Here is a 23,879-nt window from a genome sequence, read left to right as displayed (position 1 = left end):
AAGGAATTGTAGTTGCCATCAAGACTATCTGACTCACATGGATAAGTCATTGGAACAATTCAGTCAACGTGGATACAAAGCAAAAGATCTTCAAAAAGCAATATCTAAAGTAAACTTGATGGAAAAAGAAAATGTATCAATGGATAAAGTTCAGGACCCAACTAAAAGAACAATAGAGAAATAAAATTCATCACAGCATACAGTTCGGATGCAAATAAGACTCAGAACATCTTCAAAAAACACTGGAGAATATACTCCTGTTAGATTTAGTTCGATTTAATAAAATGTCTAGATGAACCGTCTTTTACATACAGGAAGACGCCAACCATTAAAAATGTGATCAGCCACAGTTTCCTCAAACCTATAGCAGAACCAAAGGATCTACGTACAATGTGGAATTGAACACTAGTCAAGGATAACTACAAGTGTGGTAATTGCAGAATATGTCCACAAATGATGAACAGTAAGAAAAATATTGTGTTACCGCATGGGAGGACCAAACAAATACTTCATTTTATTATTTGTAATACTACATTTGTCATATATCATATACAATGTACTTGCCACGAACTCTATATTTGAAGTACTATTCGCTCACTGAAACTGAGGATAATGGAACATTTTAGAACGATCCAAAATCAAGATGTTAAATATCCTGTGGCAATTAATTTCTGAATTGTACACTCAAATACACCATTAGAAGGAATCAAGTTTCTAGGACTGGAAAAAGTAGATTTACCACCTAGAGATGTAAACAGATTACTACTACTTAGACAGAAGGAAGCCAGATGGATTACTATAATGGACACACGTGCCACCGGCCTTAACCGAGATAATGAAATGTATAACTACCAATGATCTGGTTTGTACAAAATGTGGATTATAATATGGCCAAATTAACAAGGGGGTCCTGGGAGTCCCTCTGCCAGACATTAGTCCTGGTTGCGAGAGACTTACCCAGAGTCTTTTATATTATGGCCAGACAAGCTATAATATAACGCAGATGGAATCCCCCATTGGGATGTGAACAGATTTCTCATGTTTAGATTATGGTACATTAGCTTCTGTTCCTTTGAAAGTAAACTTGCACACTCGAGTTGCACCTCTCCCTGTGTAGACTTTTCGTTTTATGAATTAATTTGGTTTAATGAACTCGTGACAAGAAAAAATATAGTTTTTAACTAGTTTGATTTCCTGGTTCGCAAAACAAGTATCATCACATTTTTCTATACTTGTATTCTTTGTATTCGATTTACAGGAAGCACAATTTGCTTAATTTCGTTTCAGGATTGCCGTGGAACGCATTTGCGTGATGACATCATCGCACACATAGCGTGATGATGTCATCACATACCTAAACAAAGAGCGGCCATTTTGAAACACTGATCCCTTATGCAGATTAGTGTTTCTCGAGTAGGACAAACAAATCACACTCTATCATCCGCTAAAACTTCAGGTAACAATTGAAATTGCTATTTATTAGCATTTGCATCCCCAGATATAGTATGTTTCGTTTTTGGGACTAGATGACAGGACACCTTTATCAGTACCAAATTGAACATTCTCAGATTATTATACAAAAGGAAGAAGGGACTAGAAGAGACTGCTCTTGCTTTGAACCCCTTATAAGCAGAATAAGAGTGAGTGCCCATTTACAACTTGCTATTTAATGCTTGCAATAGTAATTGTATAAGTAATCGCTAATCTAGACAGCTTGCATCGATGTGAAAGTTATCACAAGACTTTTTCTTCTTCTTTTATTTTCTCTTTTAGATATTTCTTTGGTATGAATACAGGACTTTATTAGCACAATTACCACCTGATGATCCACTGGAGTGGTGAAACATGTGTTGACGCTACTAATCAGTGTTCAATAAAGTGGCCACAAATCAGAGGCCATAAATCGGTGACAAGAAATAATCTTTCTTCAAAATCTTTATCATTTGAGGATGTAAACCAGCGAAGAGGGAGAACAATTAAATGTTTTGCAAAGTATATTGGATACAAACGGTTGGAGTGACCAAAACCATGTGCACTAATAAACAAGCTCTACTTGCTATGGAGTACGACTTGTAATGGAATAACAATTTTCATTGAACATATAATGGAATTACAATTTTCACTGATGAACCAATGAACCTTATTAAAGATTATTTCATTCACCCTTTTTTAATCTATAGTGATCATTTATATCACATAAGCTGGTGCAACTTGATTGACCCTTTTGTAAAACATATACATTGAGAATACTGGGCAGCCACAATATTTGGGGCATTCCTTGACAACATCTATTTACATATCAACAACAATAAGAGTTTCCACTAAGGTTATCTTTTGTCTGCATCTTCAAGTGAACAGATATTGGGTGTACTTGTTAAGGTTTTCATTCAGTTCGGTCAGAATGCACTTTCCCTTTTAACCCGTGGTGTAGGTTTTCATTTAATTCAATATTCAGTAGGCACGGGTTGTGCTCAGAACACACTTTCCATTCAACCCTCTGTGTAATATTTCTTTAATTCACTTCAAATGAAATGTCCAACATTCAGAGACTTTCGATAACATGTTTCCTCCAACACGCGACCACTCCAATACAAAGTATTCCTCGAACAAACAAGTTCAAATGCCCACACACCGGGTTTCTCACCAGTTGCCTTTGTGCACTTACAAGCAGCGTGAATCATATGCCTTCTGTTCTTCACATCAGTGGTCCAACTCCTGCCGCTCAGGTACTCCTGTGGCACCTTTCTGACACAGGGGAGCGAGCATCTTGACCACAGGGAAAAGGGACAGCCTCTCCACACGGCTCCCTTCACACTACTCGGTCTGTTCCACGGAGCCCCAGCTCCTACGTCACACTTCCATAGACTGCTTCTCTCTGCAGATTTCAGCGTTTCACGTGGTTTACAATTAAAGTTCCCTGCTGCTTCTCCCGTCTGCCTTGTCGCTCTCCCAGTCGCTCTCTCTGCTGGTGGCTGGTCTCTTTTTATAAGTTTTTAGCCTCTTGACAGGCTGCAGGTGTGGATGTTCAATCAGCCCTGCCCGACCACAATTTGTCCCAGTACCAGAGTGGTAAAAGAGCATAGTCTTCATTTTGAAGGGATTGTGTCCTCCAACGTATTCCTTATCTTGATAGATCATCTGCAGCTTGCTGGCCTTGGAAACATTTTTTCAGTAGAGGGCGCTGCGCGTCGACGTCCCTCGAGCCGATGTCCCTCGACAGCCTCTGTATCGGCACCGACGTCATCATGCGCATAAATAGACTCGCGGAGCGTCCGTTGCTCAGTTCCGTTTTTCCGCGCTTCGTGGGCCTCGGAATCGCGTTGCTCAGTTCGTTAGAATATTCTTCATTATTCCTCGAGAATACCAACTCTTACTCAATGGCTTCCTCATCCGAACCGACGACTCCACGGTCCGGCTTAAAAAAATGTCGAGACTGTGGAAAGAAAATGTCGTTGACAGATTCTCACAGGATATGTATGTTGTGCCTGTGATCGGAGCACCAATGTTCGGAGTGCGAGGACTGCATGTCCATGACGGCGAAAGCCTTGAAGGAGCGTAAGGGGAAGCTTGAGAGAGGTAAGACAGTTAAAACTCCTTCGAAAGTTTCCTCGGTAGAGTTGAGACATTAGTCTCCTCGCCGACACAGGAAACATTCTCGTTCTAGGTCTCGAAGCAGTTCCCATCACTCTTCGAGATCCAAGCATTCAAGTAAGAGACGTCGAAGATCCCCTTCCTCCTCATCTTCTTCGTTTACTCCGGAAAGAGTCACCTGCCCCACAAAACATAGCACTCAGGCTGAGTGGGAGGAATTCCGTAAAAAGGATGCTTAGCGTCTTCGAGAAAGCGGCCTCGACCCCCTCGAAGACAGCTGAGAGTGACACCCTGGGTGAAAGACCCGAAAAATGAAAACGCTGCGAGTCGTTGCACCCGGCAAAAGAAACTACTCGAGAGCGTCACAAACCCTCGAGCAAAGGCACTGTGCCATCGACACCATCGTCGAAAGTCCCTTCAACGCATAAATCTGCGTCATCGACGCCATTATCGAAGGGCTCATCGGCGCATAGGACGCCGAAAAAGAACAAACCCATGGGCGTCACTACCTAACAGCCAGTTGTCATACCCAGGGCCTCTAACACGACTTCGAGAATGTCATCGACAACCTCGAGTAGGATTCCGATCCTCTCGAGTTCTTCGAGGCCTCTTCCAATCTTCTCGACGCTTTTTTCTGTGTTTTCGAAACTTTTAACGTCGACGACGTTGGCGTTTTCTCAACCAATTATGACAAATTTAGCCCCTTCTGCTCTGGAAATGGGATTTAAGCCATTTCCAAGGTCTGATCATTTCAGACCTTTGTCTTCCATTTATGAGGAAGGGGAGGATTCGGATCAAGAAAGACCCTTTGGGTTGCAGAGATCTGCAACACCTGAACCAGAGGAATTTACCTCTGAGGAAAATAGGTTAAAGGATCTTCGAGAATTCTTACATGAGGCAAGTGGGTTAGATACTTCCCCATAAATAGAATTTGCCAAACCAGACCCAGGGGAACATGCTGAGACCCCTTACAGAATTTTAATGGTAAGAATTATAGAATTCATGGGTTGGTCTACACCTTCACCTGCATTCCAACAGGATGACCTTACAGACATTTTAGTTAAAGGCCCACAGGAGGATCCTGTGGTTCCATTGCACGCTGCATTACAAAGAAAAATATTGGCTAACTGGGAGACTCCTGAGGTTATCCCGGCGGTTAACAAGAAGTTATCAGCTAAATATAGAGTATCTGCTACAGACCCTGAATTTTTGTCTAAACATCCAACTCCAGAGAGTCTAGTTGTTCAAGCAGCAACTGCATCAGGCAGTAGATCGGCATACCCTACTGTTCCACAGGACAGGGATGACAAAAGATACGACTCTATGGCTAAGAAAGTCTTTTCTGCATGTAGCATGGCGTTGAAATCTATTAACTCTACTTGTACGCTCGCAAGGTTCAGCCATACACTTTGGGAGTGTGCTTCATCGGCGGCTGACTGCCTCCCAGAGGGAGAAGAAAGGGAAGCATTTCTAAACATCATTAAGGATGGTAAAGACGCAATGTGCGAATCCCTTTAAACTGGCATTGATTCTGCTGACAGCATCAGTAGGGCCATGGCGGCAAGTACTACAACCCGCAGATTTGCGTGGTTGCGAAAGTCTGGGTTTGCTTCAGATGTACAAGCCAGACTTTTAAATATGCCCTTTGACGGCTCTTCTTTGTTTGGTAAGAAGGCGGATGACAGCCTAGAAAAGTTAGTCATCCAAAGCAGCAGCAAAATCCCTAGGAGCTGCAATCCGTCAAACGCCATATCGCCCCTCAGGAACCTCTTGGAGAGGTAAGTCCTTTCGCTTTTATTCTGCATTCGGAAAAGGCAGAGGATAGTCGGTTCAAAGAGGTAAAAAAAGATTCACCCGAGGTGGACGGGGTAAAAATACAAAAGCCGCAGCAGCAGGTGCCTCTTTACCCTCGGCACCTGCATCAGCCGCCTCTAAATCACTCTGAGGACTCTCCTCACAAGACACCAGTAGGGGCCAGGCTAACATCTGACGGAATGGCAGGCTATTACGTCAGATGCTTGGGCATTGGAGACAGTTGCCCAAGGTTACTGCCTGCCTTTTGTACGCATTCCTCAGAGTCACCCACCGGGGAACAGCTCTCGGAAACTTCCAGATCTGCTCCTCTTGCAGGAAATTGTAGACCTGCTGGAGAAAGATGCCATAGAACCGGTACCTGTAGCGGAGAGGAACAAGGGCTGGTACTCCCCCTACTTCCTAATACCGAAGAAGGACGGAGGACTGAGACCTATCTTGGACTTACGAGAATTGAACAAGTTCCTCAGGAAGGACAAGTTCAAGATGGTAACTCTCTCTCAGATCCTTCAGGCCCTCCAGCTCCAGGACTGGCTGGTATCTCTGGACCTTCAGGATGCTTATTTCCATGTGCCAATCCATCTCAAACACAGGAAATACCTGAGGTTCGCAATTGGCGGCTCTCATTATCAATTTCGAGTTCTGCCATTTGGGCTGACCTCCGCCCCGAGGGTCTTCACCAAGCTAATGTCGGTAGTGGCTGCAAGTCTAAGGAGGGAAGGGATTCACGTCTATCCCTACCTGGACGATTGGCTGATCAGAGCTGTATCTCCGGAACAAGCTCAGGTCCAGCTAGATTATGTCTGCCACTTCCTTCACAAACTGGGCTTCTCCCTCAATTTAAAGAAATCACAGATGATACCATCACAGAAACTCCAATTCATTGGAGCGGTCCTGGACACTTCCCTGGGAAAAGCCTCGCCACCAGAGGTGAGGGCTCTAGATATTCTGCAGATGGTCACCAAGTTTCAAAATGCCCAACGTCTCCCAGCCTTCGACTTTTTGAGGTTGCTAGGCCTCATGGCATCCTGCATCTTCCTTGTGCCAGAGGCTCGCCTGAGAATGAGATCTCTTCAGTGGGCACTAAGAACTCAGTGGTCACAATTCTCAAGGAGAATGACAGATCTCCTTCAGGTTCCGTACAAGGTGACTCGAGACCTTCAGTGGTGGGCCTGTCAGGAGAACATTATGAAAGGAGAACAGTTTTGGCAACCATGGCCGGAGATTACAGTAGTCACAGATGCCTCACTCACGGGGTGGGGAGCACATGCCAACGACTTGACCATCAGCGGTCGTTGGTCTCCATCGGAGTCCAGACTACATATCAACCTGTTAGAGCTGAGAGCAATCAGACTAGCGCTGAAGTATTTTCTGCCATCTGTACAGGGGAAAAATGTCTGGATAATGACGGACAACACAATGGCCATGCACTACTTCAACAAAAGAGGAGGCGTAGGATCACTGCCTCTATGCAGAGAGCTGATGCAGCTCTGGTTCTGGGCAATCCAAGAAGGAATCTCTCTATCGGCAGTTCACTTTGCCGTCAAGTTTTTCTCTCCGGCTGACGCTCTGAGCAGGCAGAGTACAGTCTCCCACGAATGGGAACTAGCTCAGGAAGTCCTTCAACAGATCTTCACCCTTTGGGGAACCCCTCAAGTGGATCTGTTCGCCACCAGCATCAACAGGAAGTGCGATCAGTTTTGTTCAAGGGAATTTCCCCCGAGAGGAGCTCTAGGGGACGCGTTCGTAGTGGACTGCTGTACGCGTTTCCTCCAGTCCCTGTGATTCCTCAAATGATCAGGAGGTTGAGAAGATTCCGGAAAGCCATGATCCTAATTGCCCCGGACTGGGCCAGTAGAACGTGGTACCCGGACCTTCTGGACATGCCCATCTGCCCTCCAATTCGTCTTCCACTCAAGGAGAATCTTCTCTTGAAGGAGGGAGGTCAGGTTCTCCATCCAGACATCAGAACCCTTAACCTTCACGCTTGGTATCTGAAAGGTTGAGAGACAAGGATTGGGACCTCCCAGATGATGTCATGGAGGTGTTGCTTTTGGCAAGAAGGCCAGCAACAAAGTCTTTATACCACTGCCATTGGAACAAATTTTGCAGCTGGTGCAGAGAAAAGAATATCGACCCCTTTTCATGTGATACACCCACGGGTGTTATCTTTTCTACTCTATTTGGCAAATTCGGGCCTTCAGGTTGGCACTATCAAGGGCTATCTCGCAGCGCTATCGATCTTCAAGCGCACTGCAGAGGAGCCATCGTATTTCAAGTTACCCTTAGTAATACAATTTCTGAAGGGATTAACCAATGTCTATCCTCCAAGACCATTCCAAGTTCCTTTATGGGACTTAAATTTAGTCTTAAATTTCCTGATGGGTACTCCTTTTGAACCACTCCCACTCTTGTTCGCTAAGGTTTCTCACCCTTAAAACTGTCTTATTAGTGGCATTGACATCTGCTAGGAGGGTGAGCGAATTACAAGCTCTATCTTGTAAACCCCCTCATACAATCTTTCATAAAGACAAAGTTGTCCTACAAGTGAAGCCAGGTGGTTTCTGAATTCCACATCACTCAGAAGATTACCTTACCTTCATTCTATCCCCCTCCCCATCCGGGGAAAGAGGAAGAAAGGCTACATAGGCTGGACCCAAGGCGGGCTTTGAGCTTTTACATCAGCAGACTTGCTAGGATTAGGTAAGCAGACCAACTGTTCGTAGGTTACTCAGGGCACAAATTGGGATTACCGATAACAAAACAGACCATTTCCAGATGGATTATTTTGGCCATTCTGGAATGTTACAAACTGGCAGGGAAAGAGCCTCCTCAAAAGCTTAGGGCTCATTCAACCAGGGGTATCGCAGCCTCTTCGGCCCTCCAAAGAGGGGTACCGATTCGAGACATATGTGCGGCTGCCACATGGTCGTCGGCACATACCTTCACAAGATTTTACAACCTGGATTCCTCCTCTAGCCAAGAGACTAGATTTGGCAAGGCTGTGTTGCACTCTGTTCATTCTTGAAGGGAAACATGGCAATTTTACACCTACCTCCAGTTGCACACCACTGCTATGGGAGTCTATCAAGATAAGGAATACGTCGGAGGACACAATCCCTTCGAAGAACAAGTTACTTCTTACCTGGTAACGTTCTTTCGATGGGATGTTCCTCCGACGTATTCCTTATCGCCCCTCCCATCCATCCCCTCAGTAAAACTTCCCTTGTGGTTACAGTTTACGCTCCTTCATGTTCAATAACCAATTCATGTAAAACAACTGTTAACGTCAAAACGGAACTGAGCAACGGAGGCTGCGTGAGTCTATTTATATGCATGATGACGTCGGTGCCGATACAGAGGCTGTCGAGGGACATCGGCTCGAGGGACGTCGACGCGCAGCGCCCTCTATTGAAAAACAAAAATTCCCAGGCCAGCAAGCTGGAGATGATCTATCAAGATAAGGAATACGTCGCAGGAACATCCCATCGAAAGAACGTTACCAGGTAAGAAGTAACTTGTTCTTCTCTTAGTTGCTTATTCTTCGTCTCAGTACTGTCAGGGATTACATATGTGGAAACAAGGGGAGCTGACTTACAATAACCTATAAAGGTCGGGTAAGGGTTGGTTGTCAATAGGGAAAGGGGGATACCATGTTTTGCAGAAGGGCACCCTACTCCCAGTCCCCACGGACCCTCAACCCAGATGATCCTCCCTCGCTTCTCCGCCCCCAGGGTCGGTGTCCAATAGCAATAGCCTTTCCCTCCACCTGCGCAGAGGATCCAAGGGGTTTCAGAGTGAGAATACCCTTAGGTTTCTCACAGTTTATGGGACTTGAGGTGATTTTGTTTTAAAAGTGGTCTCCATGCAATTGTGATTGGTCTCTAACCTTTGAATAGTTTTTCCTTTTCCTAAACCTTTTATCCATTCACCTAGGGGACGGTATTCTATTGTTGCTCTAGTTTTAACATGACAAAAAGAAAGGCCAAGGATGACAATTTTGGTAATAAACAGCCTTAATAAAACAAGAACATTATGGGAAAAAAGAAGGGTACTTCACAATCCCTGCTTGATTCTTATTTAAAATAAATGGTGGGTAAAATTGAAAAAACATGTTCACTGAGAGGGCCCTTGTGGCCGCTGCCCATGGGTTGGAACAAGAGGGTGATGTTATGTCTGGTGTGCCGTTTGCTTCCCTAGCCTCCCAATCTATAATACCCGAGTGACGGTTAACAAAATTGACACCCTGTTTAATCTGGCCCAATTTACTATCTTGCAGGAACCACAGGGGCCACAGTTAGCTAAGGACCAACAGGCAACAGACAAGTAATTTGTGATCTTTGGGAAGTGATGCAAGGCTTTTGGAAGAAGTCTTGGATAGGAAATTACCCCCTATTTGTTATGCCCTTTCACAGGATGGTGTAACTTCGACTGAGGGAATTGCCATGTTTGGAGAGGAGGTGCTGGATAGGAAGCAACATCCCTTAATTGACCTTTTACACTCATTTAAACAAACAATCATGAACACCCTGGTTATAATGGGTGTAACTCCATTAGGTAGCTTGAGAAATGTCTTATTGAGTTAACCACAAAATAACTAGGGGTCCATAATGTCTGTACAACCAATACCAGGGTGGTTACAATTAATGCAACTTCCGATGTTAGTGGGATAGTGCCTGCAAAGCAGCCAGTGAGTGTTAAGACTGACATATGTCCTCAGAGGGAGGCTGATGGAGCATTTTCGGAAGGGTCTTAAGAGCTTGGCTTGTGCCCTCACACCCACTAGGCTGGTGAAAAACTAGGCATTTGACCTTCCACCTGCTGCGGCTCCTCTTGTTGGGGTAATTATTGGCATTCCAACATTACACAGAGGGAGTGAGGAATCAATTAGCTCCCTGATTAACAGAACATGTCACTGGGTAAACACGAATTTGATAGGACCTAAAATAAACCCTCAAGTCATATTAATGGCCGGAAGGGTAAGATGGGTAGGCCAGACTGAAAAAACAGTAAAGGGTGACTGTGTTGTGGTCACCTTTCTATAACGTTTTTGTTAAATTATTTAACAAATTCTAATCTGACCAGGTGCTTTAATCGCAATGGTCAAGAGCGTGTTAGCAGCTTTCCCCCCTTGCTTTTCTTTCATATCCCTACATTGAGCTTTATAGGGCAGTATACCTGCCATTCTCCGACGCCAAGGGTGGTCTTGGGAATCCGGATCTAGGCAGTCAGGTCTTGACTAACCAGAATAAGAGCCCTATTGTAAATCCCAGGGGGCATACCTCCCATTAATGAGAATGGTTTAAATCAGGGGGCAGTGGAGTTGATCCTGTTTCTAACCATTTTAAAGTTTTATAATCTATTGAGGAGATTGATTGACTGGTCGCATTTGTGGATTCTAATGCTGATTATTCTAAAGTGGCACGTCGGGCGTTTACAATTCTGGTCTATGTGAATGACTCTGTTCTTATTGCCCTCACTCCAAGGGTCCTTCAAAGGTTGATCAATTTCTTCATGGAATTTTAGCTTCTTGGACCTTAAGATAAACACCACAAAATATGCTGTTATTGCATGTGCAAAAGGAAGAAATGGCACGAAAATGAACCAGATGGTGAGCAATGGGGCTGTTATACCGAGGGTCAAGGAATTTGATTATTTAGGTATATGGTTCTCATCAGTGGTAACTGGCTCAGCTCATATAAACAAACGCTAAAGATCAGGATGAGCCAATCTTTGGGAGAAAAATCTTGCGTTATGGCCATGTGCCAAGGTCAACCACTCCCCATTATTTTAAAGGTCTATGAGGCACGGACAAAGGCAGCAGATTCCCACCACTGCTCCTATCTTAGTACAGGCTAACCTATATTTGCTCTACTGCTAATTATTGCCTGGCTCTATTAGACTGATGTCTAACCTTGATTGTTCAATATAGTACATCTACTGGCTCAAACTTTTTGCCTTGCATAGTAAGTCTTATTACCTGCCTAAACCTGTTCTGCCGCTGTGACTGGCCTTTTGTAAAATCTGCCATATGTCTAGCCACTGCATTGTTATATTTGCCTAGCCCCACAGCACTCACCCCTCCTATTCTTAATCAAGGACCTTTTTAACTAGCATTATTAGCAATGTGTACCTACCAGCCATTTATACAATCCTACTGAGGATAATTCTCCACCTACTCCAATTTACCAGCATTAGTGGCCTCCCTCGCACGCCTATTATAATGTCTCTCAAAGGATTACCAAATACCTTGACACCTCCGCATAAAATAGTGCTAAACCAGCCCACCACGACCAACCCCTGCCACCCCACCATCAGAAATTTCAGACTACACGCCAGACTCCCTCAGATATACAAACCACTCACCCGCTCCCTGAGAGAACCTAACTCCAGAACTAGCAAACTCCCCACGCCTACCATGAGACACACCAAGACTCCTGACCACGCTTGCATGAACAACCTGCACAAACTTCCCCCCATTCATTCCCAAATACACCCTCCCACCACCACAGCCCCTAAAGCCGCCACAACTCATATCAGAGGCGCCCTTATCAATACCCGATCTGTTGTAGCCCATGCCACTGAGATAGCAGAACTCATCCACTCCGAAAAACTGGACTTCCAGGCCATTACGGAATCCTGGCTCCACACAGCCACAGGCCCCGCTCTCACATTAGCTGTCCCAGATGACTTTACCATCCTCAGAGCGGATAGAACTGAATCGCGTGGCGGTGGCCTTGCCATCATTGCCAAAACCCATCTTCTTCCAAGACTCATTCCATCCGAGAAACAAAACTCCTGTGAATCTCTTACAGCTAAAATGCCCATCGCGAATGACCAAACCCTCACCATTAACCTACTCTATAGACCTCCGGGCCCCCTAGGATCCTTCGAAGAAGACCTCAACTATCCTCGCCGATAAGCTAAAAACGCTACCCATAGTATCCTCTTAGGTGACCTTAACCTGGGGTTCAAAGACCCTAAAGATCAACATGCCACAATCATAGCTGACACCTTGGCTGAACTAGGGTTCAACCAAATAAATCACCCTCCCAACACATAATAAAGGCAGGACCCTCGACTGGGTGGCAGACCACAACTGCCCTGTTACCATCACCGACAATTCACCTCAAACTTGGTCAGACCATCACCTCGTCACCTTCGTCTTGGATGCCCATACACCCACCTCCCACAACAACCCACATGCCCCTGCCATACCCACCAGAAACAAAAAAATCATCACAGCTGAAAAGCTAGTACCACTCATCCTCCCAACCCTCAACTCTCTTGCTGACCCTGGCGACCCTGGTGACCCCTTCACCCTAGTCAACGAATACAACAAAATAATGACCTCAGCACTTGACACTTGCACCCCTGAAACTTAGGAAAAGTAAACCTAAAAACACCTGAACACTTGGTTCTTGCCACACCTCAAATCCCTCCGAGTCGAGAAATGCAAATTTGGAAAGACTCACCCATAGAGTCCAACAAAATAAACTTCACTAAAATATCCTCCATTTAGAAGAAATAAATAATTCAGGCCAAACAAGACTCATACAACCAAAGAATAGCCAATTCGAACTCTAACATAAAATAACTATTCACTATTCTTAAAGAATTGGAAACACCCATCTCTATCCCCAACACCTGTGTCAAGGACAAACCCTGCTGCACCAGTGTACAACATGCACTCTCTAACAAGGTGGCCACCCTACAAGACAAGATTGCTAACAAAAAAGAAAACTTACCCACCATTACCAACTCCACCGTCATACCTAAGGCCACTCACAAACCTCCCCACCGCTTCAGCTTCTCTAAAGTTACCACACTTGAGGTCGAAAAAGTTATTCTCACCCTGAAACCATCCAACTGCCAGGGAGATCCCTGTCCCTCACAAATTATAAATGACGCAGCCAGACCAAACTCATTAACTCCTCCTTCTCTAAAAGCCTCATTCTCAACAACCTCAAAGAGTCCTGGGTTCTCCCACTACTGAAAAAACAAACCCTAGACCCCTCCATACCCACTAATTACAGACCCATCACCACCGTCCTATTCCTGCTCAAAATATTAGACAAGGTAGACTACCTTCAAATACAGCAATACCTGGAACAAAACCACCTCCTGGGAGTCCGTCAGTCCGGTTTCAGTCGCCAACATGGAACCGAGACAGCCCTGATTAATCTGAAGGCACAAATTGATACCCTCAGAGACAATAGCCAGACAGCCCTACTCCTCCTTCTCGACTTATCATCTACGTTTGATTTAGTCGATCATACCATTCTCTGTACTCACCTTAACACTGCAGCCCACCTTTCTCAGGAAGCTATAGGCTGGATTCAATCATTCCTCAGTAACAGGACTATGCATGTTTTTTTCACATCCGCAGCGGCCAATCCCATCTCAATCACCTGTGGCATGCCCCAGGGATCCTGCGTCACACCCACCCTTTACAATATTTTCACAAAGACCCTTTTCGAGGATCTCGATGATCTGGGTGTCACCTACACTAATTATGCAGATGACACCCAGATCCTCATACCGCTGATGGGAGATTATGATAAGGATTTGGCCTTGGTGAACAGGGTGTACCACATTGTTCAGGCATGGATGGCCTCACATGGCCTATGCCTGAATGATGACAAGACTGAGCTCATCATCCTCGGCACAACCCCCAACATCAACAAATTAGGTCACGACTACTCAAGTTTCACCTTCGACGGAAACACTATCAAAGTAGCCAAGGAAGTAAAAACGCTAGGTTTATACCTAGATTTCACCCTGTCCTTTAAAAAACAGGTCAGCTCCATGGCCTCCTCCACAGCCTACACGTGCAAACTATCAGAGCAGCCAAACCTTTCCTCTCCCCTCACAGTTGCACGACCCTGACCAGAGCCCTTATTCTATCAAAGTTGGATTACTGCAATGCCCTCTGCATAGGAGCCAATAAATACATCACAAATAAAATCCAAATCCTTCAAAACAATGCTCTCAGAGCGGCATTGAGCATCCCCAAAAAAGAGCACATCTGAGACATTAGAGGAGCTCACAATTGGCTCTCGACCAAAGACAAAATTGCCCTGAAAATAGCATCACTTACTCACAAATGCCTTAATAACGCTGCTCCCCGATACCTCACCCACAGATTCACCAGATACTCTTCCAACCGCCCCACCAGAACATCCAATTCCGATACCCTCATTATGCGTAGATACAAACGCTCCAAAACCGGGGGCACCAGCTTTCAGGTTAAAGCAGCACAACATTGGAACTCCCTCCCTCCGGCTCTAAGAGTTACCCAAACTTATCCACACTTCAGGCGCAACTACATCCTGTGGATCAAAGAAAATGACCTCCATGAGTATATATGTATATATTACCTGCATCAGCCGTAAATATAATTTGCTTTATTTGTAGATATAATTTGTATCCTTTATATAGTTGTCCCTCTATTTTGTATATTCTTTTGTATATTACTGTACAGCAAGGTAACCAAGCTGAAAATATCCTTATTGCTCTTCTGCACCCTGATACCCTCGGGTCCGGCGCGCAATACAAATATTAAAACAAACAAGCTATCAACAATGGGGCTTCTTTATGGGGTTTTGCAACATCATCAAAGCTACTGATCCTGGAGAATACATTTTTTTTTAAAGATTATTGGGTCTACCGGGTTCAGCTCCCAGCTTTGCTGTGCATGTATTTGTATTTATTAAGTTTATATAACGCTTTACTCCAAAACGCTGCACATTTTAACAACAGGATACATATAACAATTAACATAATAACAGTAACAGTAGAAGCAATTTACAATTATGAATCGGGCCAACAAAACAGTAAGTAGAGCAATTAGACAGAAGGGAAGAGGGAGAGTAGTGCATTAGAACTGGGAGGAAGAGGGAGGGATAGGTAGGAGGAGGAGGAGGGAAACGGAAGGGGTAAACGGGTGAAAATGGGGTGGAGGAGGGTAAGGGAGATGATCATGGTGAAAGAGTGCAATGGTTTCATGGTGGGGAATGGAGAAGGAGAGATTTAAGGGACGTGCGGAATGAGGAAAAGGTAGGAATAGAGCGGATTGAGAGAGGTAAGGAGTTCCATTGCAGGGGGGCTAGGAGTTGGAAGGAGCGGAAACGGGAGTAGGCACAAGGAGAATGAGGAACAGTGAGAAGGAAGTGGTTAGCTGAGCGAAGGGAGCGAGAGGGAATGTAGAAAGAATTAAGGGGGAGCGAGACCGTGGAGAGATTTGAAGACTAAGCAGAGAAAATGAAATTTAAGTTGGGAGTGAAAGGGAAGCCAGCCAAGGGAGGAAAGGGAAGCAGAGATGGAGTCACAGGAGGAGAGGAGACCGAGGGTACGGATGGCAGAATGGTAGATTTGAGGGGGGCAAGATGAGAAGTAGGTAGACCAAAGAGTAAGGAGGCGCAGTAGAAGAGGCGAGAGAAGATAAGGGAGGAGATTAAAAGTTTAGTAGCATGGAAAGTAAGAGAGGGGCAGACTTTGCAAATATTAAAGAGGTGGTAGCGACATGCACGAAAGGAGAGAGAGAGATAAGATGGGGGAAAAAGTGAGAGAGGAGTCAAAGTGAATGCCTAAATGGCGAGCGGGGGCGGAGATAGTAAAATTAGAAGGAGGAAAATGAATGAAAGGAGGAGGAGAGGGAGAGGGAAGGGAGTTGGAGGGGAAGAAAACTACTTCAGTTTTATCAGTGTTGAGGGAAAGGAAGCGAGAAGACATCCAGTTTTTAATGGCAGTAAGACAGGAAGAGAGTTTAAGGTGGAGGTCGGGAGAGAAGGAAGAGAAGGAAAGGAAGAGCTGCGTATCGTCAGCATAGAAATGGTGAGAGATGCCAAATGAGGAGATTACAGGGGCAAGGAGGGAGGTGTAGAGTGAGAATAGGAAAGCGCCAAGCACTGAGCCTTGTGGTACTCCGTATTCCAGAGGCTGGGTAGGAGAGGAGCGGCCTCCCCAGGAAACAGTGAAAGGTGAGGTAAGAGGTAGCCAGTTAAGTACAGAGCCTTTGAATCCAAAGGAAGAAAGAGTGTTGAGAAGAAGGGGGTGATGGACAGTGTCGAAGGCAGCAGAGAGGTCAAGAAGAATAAGGACAGAGGATTGCTTAGAGTGACGAGCGGAGGGGAGGGAGTTAAGGATGTAAGTGAGGGCCGTTTCAGGAGAGTGTTTAGGACGGAATCCAGATTGAGAAGGGGGAAGGAGAGAGAGATTAGTGACAAAGGTTGAGAGCTGTGAGTAAGCAAGGCGCTCGAAGCTTAGAGAGGAATGGGAGAAGTGAGATAGGATGGAAGTTGGAGGTGAGCAGGGGATCAGCAGAAGGTTTCTTCAGAATCGGAATGATAGTGGCATGCTTGAAAGCAGAGGGGAAGGTAGCCGAGGAAAGGCAGGTGTTGAAGAAGGAAGTTAGGTAGGGAGTAAGAAGAGGGTAGATCTTAGGGATAAGAAGGGAAGGGAAAGGGTCAGTTGGAGCAGACGAGGGGTGGGCTTTGGAGAGGAGGATGGAGACGTCAGAAGGGGAGACAGAGGAGAAGTCAGTCTTGCAGTTGGAAGGGGAGAAAAGAGAAAGGGGGGGGTCCGAGGAGCAATTGATTTTTTTGCCAAAGGGCAAGAATCTTGGAGGAGAAGAAGTTAGCAAAGACAGAGGGAGAAAGGGTGGAGGAGGTTGAGGGATTGGGTAGGAGGAGAGAGAAGACGAGAGAGAGTTTGGAAGATGCAGCGGGGTGGGAGGCTTGGGATTGAAGAAGGTTAGAGTAGTAGGAGTGTTTTGCCGAGAAGAGGCAAGAGTCATAAAGAGAGTGGTAAGAGAAGTAGGAGGTTTGGTTGGATAGCGAAGGAGATTTGAGCCAGAGTCTCTCAAGACGTCGAGGAGACGTTACATGGAGAGAGGTTGAGGAGAGAGCCACGGTTGAGATGATTTCCGGGTTGGACAGAAGAAGGAAAGGGGGTGAAGTAGATCAAGAGAGGAGGAGATAGAAGAGGAGAGAGTAGAAAGTGAGTCATTGGCCGATAGTGAAGAGAACTGGGTGCTGAATTTTTAGAAGATGATTGGCATTTGGCACTGCTTCTCCATTAGCTTTGTATTTGGTCCAACCCAAAGCTAGTTGTAACCCAATTTATTATTAATACACTTTTAGCCTGAGCAGATTGGCATACAATTCCTTGGCTATCTCATATCATTACCCATTTGTCAAAGAGGAATGCTGTAGCACTTTGTTCACCTCAGAATGTATTGACTATAGCACAAAAGAACACGTATAAAAGAACTATGTTCTACCAGTCAAAGGAGGCTTGTAGACAACATCCGATTAATGCAAACAGATCGCATGCATCCATTAGCAGTGTGGAGTCTATATAACAATATCTTGTTATGAGCCATAGAAAATCTGATCGTTGACTGATCACTGGAGCCTGCTTCAATGGCTTATTGCTTAGAGCCCGCACATTCCATTGGAAAGGATTTATGGATGTGTCCAGCAGTCTATTGTGTGGGGCAGCAGTGGAGGACCTTTTGCACTTGGTGATATTTTGTCCCACTTATAAGACAATATATACTCCTTCCTGTGCTTAGACAGTTGAATTTTAGACAATGTCGCCCAGCTTTACAGTATATCTCCCTTTATCCAATTCGTTGTATGTGGCTTGGGGCTTATTAACATTTTTAAAGACAGCTATAAAGGTGAGGAAGGCCGATGTGGATGTTTTATGCTGAGTTGATGTGACTTCCTTTGGGCTTTGTATTGAACAGTTTTATACAATGATGCGTATGTATTTCATTTTTTTATGAAGTGTTTATCTATTGTTCTTGTTTGTATTGCATTTTGCTGTGTGTGTATATTTGACTGGTTAGTGGATATTTTTTAAATACAAATAAACATATTAACAAAGATCACAAAATAAATTAAAGGCCCAGTCCAAAAAGTCTATAAAGAAACAATTTTGCAAAAATATGACTACGGTTAACGTGGACGATATTCTGTGCTTTTTTCCTCTGATCTCATTAAATATATTTACTATACCGCAGCCGAAGATGAACATTATTTTTTGCTCTTTTAGGACACTTTGTTGGTTCATCTTGAAGCCAATTCCTTACTTTCTCTTTTTTCTAGTGTCGCGACGTGAGAACAAGGGAGGTTGGCATCCAAGAGATTCATCACAAAGTGAGGCCGTATCAGGTGAGCTGTTCAGGTGATGAGGACCATAGACATTTGTTATTAATTCGTATGTTTTTTACTGATCTGAGACAGAGATGGCTTAGGCCACATTTTATTAGAAATGACATAAGACGTGTACGGATGCTATGTTTCTATTTATGCATGATAATGATGAAGGTTTTATGTACGATGTTCTAAATTATGTAAAAAAGGCTTTTGGTAGATGTTTTAGAGCATTCAGATGTTGTTGGCATAATTTAGATTATTTAGGATGTAGGTGATATTAATGTGTTGTCGTTTATGAATCTGTTAATGGTGTATACCGCATAAAGAGTTACTGACTGACTGTATTTTACACTTTTGAGGTGGTGTATTGGATGCTCATATGGTGTACAGATTCTCATGTCTGCGTTACCCCTGGACTGCAGACCAGTCTTGTATCCATAAATGAATGTATAGGAATAGCGATAGGCAGGCAGATCCTGCTGCTGTGCAGACTGAACAGGTCCAGCATAGGCCAAGCAAACTTCACACACATGCGCACACACATAAGATGTATGCCTCGGCGGCTATGTCTGTGTCTTCGGAGGTGTGCAAGAGGTTCAATAATCATAGCAAAAAGTAAAGGAGAAGGGGGACACCCATTGCAAGTTCACCTTTCAAACTGAATTTGCTCTGAAAAGGCATCTCCTACCTTCATCATAGCTGTTGGCTGGGGATCATAGCAATGAAATACAAGACGTGAAGTAACCACAAAATCCATAGCTCTCCGTCACATCAATCAAAAAATTCCAAGACACTGAGTGAAATGCCTTCTCGGGATCCATTGCGACCGTAACTGCCAACACATTGGGATTGAGGTTCAATGGAGCATCTAGGAATAAATCCTATTGAACGGCATGGATTAGGGATGGCATCAGAGGCATTAGTCCCGTCGCTAGAACCCCGGGCGCAGATCTTTGTATCTACGTTCAACAATGATAACGACTGATGTGATCCTTGAACGTCGTGGGGCTTACTGGGCTTAAGTAAGAATGTAATTATCAAATTGTGGAGGGTTAATTGAAGTTTACCCAATGGCAAATGTTCCTCTCAGACTAGAAGTAAGTAGCGAGTTAGGAGGGACTTGTATTTTATTTGTACTTGTTTTTATTATTTTTGCAAATTTTAAGATTCATAACACTGCTGCATGTACCTGGAATTTATCAAGAGAACAATGCATATTTCTTAGTTTTGGTTTCGATACTTATAATCATAACGTTCATGCAATTGTTAGTATTAAATCAAGACAGAACAGCTAACATTCCCCCTTCCTCTCCAAAAGTTCCCCCCTCTCTTCCCTCCCCTTGAGGTAGCCGTCTCTACTCAAACGTCTCAGCACGCAGGTGGGGTCTATCATTACAGTGTCTATGATTTAAGTGTTATTGCAGCACAAGAGCATGGGCGTTTCAAGGAGCATCTCTGGGTGAGTACCTATGTACGGTGGGCATGGCCGCTGCTGGCGACAGCTGCAGCCTTCCCTTTTACTCATTGGGTGAGAGCGAGTCTTATATTTAGTCAGGAAGGGAGCCCATGCCATCTCGCTGAATGGCTTGCGGTCGTGAAGGGCTCCGGTCAAATTTTCCATGTCATAAAGGTCCTGTGCCTTCAGCACCCATTGTTATGTTGACTGTTTCCAGAGTATTACAACACGTGCCCAGGCTGCTAACAGTAGGAAGTGTATCATGTGAGAGAGCTGCCTCCAGCCCTCGTCAGTAGCTTCTACCCCAGAAAAATACTAGAAGTTGGTCGCTGCCTCCTCTCGATTCCATCTATATCCTTTATCCTACCCAGGGCCACTCTCCAAAAGACCTGCATTTTGGTGCAGGCCCATCACATTTTCCAGTAATTGGAGACCTCTGCGGATTCCCATGGGTGTCCTCTTTTTGGAAATGCATGGGATTCCCTGTTTTCCTTGGTGGATTCGACACCCAAGGCCCAAATCTGTATGGTGTGCGCTTGAGCAAAATTCCTGAAATTCTACTGTGCCAAAAGACTTTGCGCCCAGGTAGGTGCACCCGCACATGTGAGGTACCATTGCATTCGGACCCCTGTGGGAATGCGGGACGGTAGGCCATGTGTTGTTGGCAGCGTGTTTCGGTGGGTGACCAGAGTGAAATGTGCAGGAATTGTGTTTATTTCCCGCAAATTTCAGAGACATTTCACTCTGGCCACCCACCAAAACACGCTGCCAACACCACATGTCCTACCTTTCCGTGTTCCCACAGGTGTCCCGATGAAAACGGTACCACAGTTTTGCAACAGAGGGTCTGAACCCTGAATTTTAAAGGCTCTGAAGCGTGGACGTAGCAAACGTGCTAAGTGTCGTCAGGCAGCATCTCCTGCAAACACTGTGGCCTTGTCCTGCGTAGTGAATATGACATAGTTGGAGCACCTAGAAGGCAAATTACTTTGTTCCATTTTTGGTGTACCGTCGTCAGTGCCGGTGCAGGTGCTGAGACTGGAGTTTGTGCTCCCTCTTTAAGATCATTATGGTTGTTAGAGCAAGCATTATCTGAAAACATCAAGTAGCCTTCTGTTTGTAGAAATACAGGCATCTGTCAGCCAGTACTATCAGGAAGTAGGGCTTTCCCTGCAAGATTGTTATCGCTACGCCCACTGCGGCCATGGATGTGAAATCCAAAACCATCATACCCATGCTGGAGAACAATAGTTACAGGTAAGTAACTTGTTCCAATTATTTTTCAATGTTATGACAAATTTCAAATTAAAGTATAAATCTCAACTGTAGAACAATAGTAATTGGGCATAGAAAAGGTTTTTATTCATGTGGCCCAACGCGTTTCGAGAATCTCTTCATCAGGGGTAATATTTCTAAAAAAAAGAATCATTAAAAAAATTACATAAGTGTAAAATCATTACTTTCATAAGAATAATTTCATCACTTGATGGTCATGCAAGATCATTTCTCGTATAACTCATACTAATTTAGAGATTAATGTAAGTTCATTACTGTCGTATATTTGGGAACTTTGATCTCGTTTTCTTGACATTTCCCACCCATGTGTCAGGGCAGGCTTTCTCTCCCCGCACCTCAAGATTAGAAATTTTATTCATCGACTTTAACATATAGACCTACCAGGAGCGCATTGCACACATTTTTACACTTCACAGTTTTGAAAAGGGTCTGCAGGTGTCTCTGGCCGTCGTCTTCTTCAGTTACTTCAGCTTCCAGTGATCAACTTGCTTTTCACTCCAGAAGCTTCACCTGTTTTACCGTTCCAGCACACACACCTCAGCAATCTCTCGCAGCATTTTACAGAAAGGGGTGTTTTTGCTGTCCAATCGGGAAAGCCAGACCCCTGTGGGAGCTGGTCTTATTCAGGCACTTTGGGAGACAAAGGAGAGGGGGTGGAAGATTCCTACCCCACTTCCTGCCTGCCCAGACATTCTGGAGTATAGGCAGAGATACCCAAGGGTTCCTGCCAAAGGCAAAACACACATTGACCTCACCCTCCCAGAATGGTGGAAGGTCTAACAAAGAACAACCACACTAGAAATGTTGAAAAAAGAAGGGTGTCCCCAAGTTGGTACTTGGGTGCCCCTATTGTGCACTACGAGGCTATGGACATAGCCTGCGGTATAAATTACACAATAGTTGGTAGAACACGTCCACTGCTACAAGCCGTAACTAGGAAATTGTCTGTGACTAAAATGGGGCAGACCCCAGATCGATCTGTTTGCGACGGTGACGAATTTCAAATGCCAGAAGTTCACTAGCAGGTTCCACCAGCCGAGGAGCATGGGGGACACGTTTTCCTTCCCATGGGAGAGCCTCTTTCTGTATGCGTTTCCTTCATTGCCTCTCCTGCTGCAAGTCATCAATCAACTTTTCCCCTAGGCAGCAGACTCGATCTGGGCAGTCTCCTGCCCAGCAGCCCCTTGCCCAGCAGCCCCTGTGGCTGAGGACTCCAAGGCAAAGGACAGCAACAAAGAGGCAGCCCAAGAGGTGTCTCCAGATGTCAGCAGGGGAAGCAGGCAACCACTGACCAAGAAACCTGGTAACCTCCCCCTGTGACCCCACCTGCAACCACCCGAGCAGCCCGAACAGTATCCACTAGAACCTGATGAGGGAGGACCACACTGCCGTCAACCAGAATCAACGGACAAGGTAGACACAATCTTAGGTCACAGTAGGCCGCGCTGATGACTAGAAATCCCAATTGAAGTGTGTCCAAGTCTGCCATTTGTGAAACCTAGGCGCCTCTCCCACTATACAGGATCCTCAAATCTAAGTGTATCCCCCATGTCTGCATATTATACTGTGAAACCTACTGTATTTGAAACCAGGCCTCTCTCCGAACTGTTCTTCCGCACCCAAATCGTATTGTGAAACCTAGGCCTCTCACCCACTATACAGGACTCTCAAATCTAGGTGTGTTCTTCCACACCCAAATTGTACTGTGAAACCTATGCCCTCTCCCACTATGCAGGACTCTCAAATCTAGATGTGTTCTTCTGTACCCAAATCGTATTGTGAAACCTAGGCCTCTCTCCCAATATACAGGGTCCTCGAATCTAAGTGTATCCCCTGTGTCTGCCTATTATACTGTAAAACCTACTGTATTTGAAACCAGGCCTCTCTCCCAACTTTTCGTCCCATGAACAACAACATTCCTACCTGACAAATACACCAGGGAAGCCAGCAGCTTTCCCTGTGGTACACCGCAATAAACGTACTCGCCCCCACCACTCAGACTCTCGCACCAGAGCGGCCTCGAACAATGAGACCATGCCATCTGCACTGGACAAAGAGCGTTGCAGCCGAACATCGAAGCATAATGTACGTATACCTACACCACGTCTGTGTACACAGGCCGCAGGCACGGGCAAACATCCATGCACCATAGAATGCAGCTATGTCTATGCTCATCTGGTTTGGCAGCACATATAGCCGTCTACACTGAAAAACCTGACATACTGCAACACCTCTGCCACAAGCATACAGCGTCTACCAACGAAAAGTAATTCGATATAGCTGGCCATGACTCTTTTTCAACAGTAGCACCCTATTGCAAACCACCAACAGCGCCCAGCCACGTGCCTGTCCTTCTGGACTGCTTAGTCGAGCCTAGCCACCCACCTAAGTCCTAGACTGGCAAAAATAATATCATTTTAGAACCTCCAGCACATGGACTATGGTCTCCGAGGGCGTTCCAACTACAAAGCGCATTGAGGCCATACAAATGGGGAAAGAGCGCTATATAAATAACCAAATACAATACAATATGGGATATAAACTCCAGCCTCATCCAT

At 45.0% G+C, this 23,879-nt stretch overlaps 1 protein-coding gene across 2 annotated transcripts in view; it reads left to right on the top strand.

Annotated features, from left to right (window-relative positions):
- ELP3 (elongator acetyltransferase complex subunit 3) overlaps nt 1-23,879 on the top strand; it is a 1,295,792-nt gene that overhangs the window by 992,515 nt on the left and 279,398 nt on the right. For both annotated transcript variants that reach the window (XM_069605694.1, XM_069605692.1), the window contains exon 12: nt 18,519-18,584. In XM_069605694.1, coding sequence (XP_069461795.1) covers nt 18,519-18,584 — 66 coding nt within the window. The remainder of the gene's footprint in view (nt 1-18,518; nt 18,585-23,879) is intronic.

Source organism: Ambystoma mexicanum, chromosome 4p (assembly GCF_040938575.1).
Source record: "Ambystoma mexicanum isolate Mex_15411 chromosome 4p, UKY_AmexF1_1, whole genome shotgun sequence".
Lineage (NCBI taxonomy): Eukaryota > Metazoa > Chordata > Amphibia > Caudata > Ambystomatidae > Ambystoma > Ambystoma mexicanum.
The sequence above is the reverse complement of the archived record's forward strand: the minus strand, read 5'-3'. Positions and strand labels throughout refer to the sequence as shown.